The following is a 5,969-nucleotide window of genomic DNA, read 5'->3' on the forward strand; positions in this document are numbered from 1 at the left end:
AAGACTATGACTAAAAAAAAGTTAGAATATGAATACGTGGTAAACAAATACAAAAAAGTAGAATATGATACGTGGTAAACAAATACAAAAAGTGAATGATACGTGGTAAACAAATACAAAAAAGTGACATGATACGTGGTAAACAAATACAAAAAGTGATATGATACGTGGTAAACAAATACAAAAAGTGACATGATACGTGGTAAACAAATACAAAAAGTGATATGATACGTGGTAAACAAATACAAAAAGTGATATGATACGTGGTAAACAAATACAGATTAAAAAGAAAAAATTAATTATTTGTCATAAGACAATAATATGAAGTTTACTGCATTTTTAAACATTATATTCTTATTCGGCCCCTTAGGATTTTTTGAGAAGAAAAAGACTGAACTACACTATGTCCGCCATGTTTATTGCCAACGACGTGTTCCGTTGAATACCAGAGCTAATCAAGCAGGCTGGAATCCTGTATTGAGTGAAATTGCGTCAGCTGCGATGGATATGGAGCACATAAATATGTTTGAAATACAATTATGAACTATTGTTCTATGAACAACCTTAATGGACCGAATAAAGAATATAGTGTTTAAAAATAAAATAAACCTGGTATTATTGACTTATGACAAACATAATTTACTATAATCATTCTTCGCCAGCACCATGAAGAATCTGTACATAAATAATAATTCCAGCTGGTTATCATGGGTGTACAATTATAACATTAGGAAATCCTAATACCGTTTGTTGTTACATTCATCTCAGCAAATATGATATATTTTCTATTTGTCTACAGACGTGAATCGTCCACTGCTAACGTAAGAAGTAGGTTAAAACCTCGATCATCTTAAAACCAACAATTCCGTTTGAAAGAAAGGAAGAGAGAGAAATCTCAGAATATTTATATGAGTTATCAGTACTAGCCAAGCGTGAGACTCGGAGAAATCTCTGAGAACATTTATATGAGTTACCAGTACTAGCCAAACGTGAGACTCAGATAAATCTCTGAGAACATTTACATGAGTTACCAGTACTAGCCAAACGTGAGACCCATTGGGCTTCAAAATTTTCAGAGATCGAACAACAGGTGACTGACTGTTTAGTTGATACAGGAAAAATTGGACGTTTCTGATATGACGAGTGTAGCGGAGATAGTTATGTGACCTTGAAAATTATATTGTATTATATATAGTAGTACAGATGTAATGAGTTGTAGTTTCCAAAAGCTCGTTAACGTTACGATCTGGATTTTTGTATAAGAATTTTGTATATAATTTTCTGCCTTTACATCTTTTGTTACATCGGGAAGTAAATGAACAAATAACGTAACGTAAGATGTTAGTTATTTATAATCTAAACCTGTTTTTAGTTGATGTCATTTAATTCACATACCTAGGAAAAAAACACTGGACATAACGCAATTATATTTAACTTATCATTTAATCTACAAACAAACATAAATAAATCAATAATCTATGCTGAACTTCTACAAAATAACACCTTTATTCAAAATCTTCACCTAACACGAAAGACGGTTTTTCATCTTCACTTTTATATAATTATAGCTTTGAATAGAACCTTTGTTTCCGCGAATATAATCTATGAACATTTATTCACGTTGGTATTTATTTTCGGAACATTAAAAGTTAAGACTTTTACATTAAAAGACTCACTTGTTGTCGCTAGGTGGTGTGACTAGGATGCTTACAGAATACCATTATATTTCTTTAGTTACAAGCTGGTGTGTTTTGTTTGACCAACCAATTGGGACGTTAAGCGAACCATCAACTTTCTATGGCTATCATCGTTAACAACATGGGTTGGTTAAATTGTTGTATAAAGTAGACGTAGTCCGTAGCCTAATGAATCATCATTGCAAGTGTGAAACTAATGGCAGTGCCGATAAACTTCAGCCTCTTGATTGTTACAATTCTTTAATCTTCCTCTTCCTCATTACAAGTTCACAATCATCAGGAAACGGAGCTTGATCTTACAAACAGACCGAGATTACTGACTTAAGCTACAGCTAGAATGTAATATTTGTTTTATGTTTAACTTGACCCACGTACATTATGCAAGCCACTTTGATTTAAGAAGCGAGAACACCCCTCCATTGTAGTAACGCGGATCATTCATAACGAAGCTGATGAGATACATAACAAGTATAAGGCTATTTTAGAGGAGTAAAATAGACTAAAAAGGAATCATAATATTGCTATTTCAGTTATTATAGTTATTCTAATTACACCCTGAAAAACACAGGATAACACAAACGAAAATCAGATAATGTAACATAATTGTAGAGCCTAAATGTAACTATTAGAAAATAATTCTGTTTGAATTACATTATAAGTTTAAGTATTTTCCAATATCACTCAACTATTTGTCTATCCACTGTTGCTGTTGTACTAAGAAGAATATAACGACTTAAGAGCGTGTGCTATATAATCTGAAATATTAACTAAAAGAAGGCCGTTACAATCATAGAGGCAGACAAATAGGGCCGTAACTACGGCTAGTGTTTCGTCTGAAAGTTTGTAGAGCATAGCCTTAGGCCTTTTATATTGTCTCTGTTTCACTAATAGAACAACGAATTTTCCTACGAAATGTTTCAAAAACCTTTACATGTAAAATGTATGCTATGAACAATGTACATTCCGAATGTAGCTACGTTTATTAGATTTCTAGGATATAATTGTTTGTTTGTTTTGAATTTCGCGCAAAGCTACACGAGGGCTATCTGCGCTAGCCGTCCCTAATTTAGCAGTGTAAGACTAGAGGGAAGGCAGCTAGTCATCACCACCCAACGAATAGTGGGATTGACCGTCACATTATAACGCCCCCACGGCTGTTTTGTGGGATGGGGATGCGAACCCGCAGATTGCGAGTCGACCGTCCTAACCACCTGGCCATGCCGGGCCCTAGGATATAAGTCTACAAAAAGATTATGATTTCCTATTATATGATGTTGTAAAATTCATCAAAATCGTTCAAAAATTCAAAAAATAAATTAGTTTTGTGATGTTTCTTGTGTAATTTTTCATAGCAAATAAAATGGTACCTCATTTCATAGTTTCTATCGTCAAAAACACAAGTATATTTCATAACGACCCCGTTCGATTTTAATAACTGAAAAATGTCTAATTAATTTTAGAATTAATTAAGTTCATTTTCCGGGAAGGACCTCAATTTCTTCCTCCCTCGAACCCCACCAGGGTTCTGTCCCGAACTCGCTTGGGACGCCCCCAGAGCCTCTGCTTCGTTTGAATTTAGACTAGTTACAGCTTTGTAAACATGTACTTTAGCACGTTATTTGAGAAATGTAAAATATCCGTTTTTTGGAGTTTTACGTGTACACACATGCATAAATAAGAGAATGAGATGTAAGAAAGATAATAAGAAACGGCTATGGTGTACAAGTATGAAGTATACATGACAACTGATTTACACGATATAACCTAAATTAACAACATGTGCAAGAAGCAGTTACATATATCATCTTTCAGTAGCTTCTTTACTGAATCCTCGTTCACAGGTTTGCACACGAGCCTTTTAATGCACGCTTTTTGTACGTGAGACAAGTAATAGCCTTGGACATCCTTCTTCAAACACGAGCCAGTGCAGGAGGCAGGATTTAATATTACCTAATTCACTGCAAATTTGCATAAAATAAACTAGATTTTCATTATGGTACATTAGCCAGACCAGCTTTGGAAGGGAAGGAAACTCGAGACTGCAAAATACGACCCACTTCTGCCAAGGGAAGATTTTGGATTAGAATATTGCAAGAACGTATTAACCTTTGCAGGAGATTTTTAAATTAATGATTTTGGTGTCGAAACCACGAAATGAGGACAACAAATTTCTGGCAATATTCACTAAATTTTTCATCATCTCGTACATTTCTTGCCGTTATCTATTTCCACAATAATAAAAAAATAGTTTTGCATATAAATATTTCACCTTCTTTATTGCCTTGTGTTTTATGAAGGACGTTGCTTACTTATTTGTAGGTAAAGAAAGCATGCATTAAGTGAGCGTGCAAACCCACAAAGTTGCCGAGAGATAGAAATCGTTTCCTATTAAATGTATGTTCCATTCTATCCAGTGAACGTCGATAACATTTTTCGGGAATGATCTAAGGAGTATCTTAATATAAGATGACATGGATTTTCGGTGACAGTACCTGATTTTAGATTAGTGTCCTCGGAAGGTAGCCGATCCATAAAGCATCCCCGAAATTCAAGTGCCGTTTTTGTATAAAAGACTCAAAGTTTTGCTAAATACATGTCATTAAACTATTTTAACTTAAATAATTTTGTTTTTCTAATTTTATCATGTTTGTTATTGGTGTATTTTATGATTTTTGTTTTGTTATTTCTCCAAACATCAGTTTTACATTGAAGTGAATTTCAAAGTCGTATGATATTACCAACGTAAGTTTCTGAAGTCTCTTTAATATAGTGTGTTTCTTAAAGAGTAAACTGTAACCTCCCATCTGATATATTATCCCTGATTTGATTGTATTTTTGAAATTCCTGTGAGCAGAATTGGCCCTGGTCGCTTTTATCTAAAGAAAAATTACTCTCTTAAAAATAGTCTACGAGCCACAAAGCGTGGTTTAAGTTTGGCGTTTGATAGTCTTAACAATAACTACAATTTTTACAAGCTACATTACTGATTGGACATAGACAATTATCATTCCAAACGTTACAAAAGATTTTGCACTGGCTTCGATATTCTCAATTGATGTATTTGCAAAACACGAAGTAGTGGTATTTATGCTAAACGACGGTTGATTTAAATCTAAACTATTAAATTGTTCCTTAGAGAACCAATTATCTTACCTTTAACACTGCGATTTTTTGAAATCCTCCCATGCCTGAAACTTAGTCATGCATACAATAAAAGTAGGAATTAAACTATCAACAACATCTGATACCATAATATTATAATTCAGGAAACTAGAGTATAAGCAGGAAGTGTGTTTTTATAGGAATATATATATATATTTAAATGTATTGGGAATTTTTAAGAATTATGTACGCCCTATTGATATTATGTATAACTTGTAACCAATAGCGCTTTAAGTAAAATATAATTAAACATCTCTTTTGTTAAGCGTAAAATTTATATTTTTGTAACTAATATTACACACATTGGTTTAAGTACGATATGATGTTAGATTTGAAATGCATTGCTAACGACTTGAGTAATAGAAAGTATCAATCTTAACATAAAGAAGACAAGTTTGTTGTTTATAAATAAATTACTCTGTTGCAAAACTAATACAATTTCCACACTTTAAGATGTTGAAGGGTCAAATCTGTTGATGCTATATTAATTAGAAATAACACAATATAATGGATATAACTCAAACAAGCGCTAAACCTACAACTTACAAGTGGATTTCACAGAAATTCTTGAAAATAAATTCATAAAAAATGTGTTCACGTTTACTTAAAAGGAATTGTTTACCTTGAAAATTCTTGGTTCCTTATTTGTGGCCATTGTTCTATTGTTTATTGTACATTCGGTCTGCTCCAAAGAACAGTCACTATAGAATGACTCCACTTCCATTCTCTGCTTGACAGAAACATGAACATTTAATCTGGTTAAAAAATATACAACTTTTTAATTATTTCAGCCATAAGTAATGTAGATACAATGATATAAAGTAACGGTGTCAGTACATTAAATACCTTTAGGATTGCAAGCCATATAGTGACTTGATTTGTACTTGTACTTACAGATATGCATTTATCTCGCTCATTTTTCTTTGTTACAATATTGTAAAATGTCAGCAGCGGAATTAGTTATCTTTAACGTTATCACTTACTTGCCCAATATAGCAGCGGAATTAGTTATATATTGGGCCAACTTTAACGTTATCACTTACAATAACTAATTCCGCTGCTATATTGGGCAAGTAAGTGATAACGTTAAAGATAACTAATTCCGCTGCT

The 5,969-nt window shown here is 33.0% G+C and overlaps 1 protein-coding gene across 1 annotated transcript in view; it reads right to left on the reverse strand.

The window, feature by feature from the left end:
- Positions 1-5,969, reverse strand: part of LOC106471091 (ETS-like protein pointed) — a gene marked incomplete at its 3' end in the record, with an annotated part of 60,244 nt that overhangs the window by 51,863 nt on the left and 2,412 nt on the right. Inside the window, exon 2 of the mRNA XM_013931678.2 lies at positions 5,482-5,586. Within this exon, the coding sequence (XP_013787132.1) occupies positions 5,482-5,583 (102 nt within the window). The remainder of the gene's footprint in view (positions 1-5,481; positions 5,587-5,969) is intronic.

This window comes from Limulus polyphemus, unplaced genomic scaffold, assembly GCF_000517525.1.
Source record: "Limulus polyphemus unplaced genomic scaffold, Limulus_polyphemus-2.1.2 Scaffold4403, whole genome shotgun sequence".
NCBI classification, from domain to species: domain Eukaryota; kingdom Metazoa; phylum Arthropoda; class Merostomata; order Xiphosura; family Limulidae; genus Limulus; species Limulus polyphemus.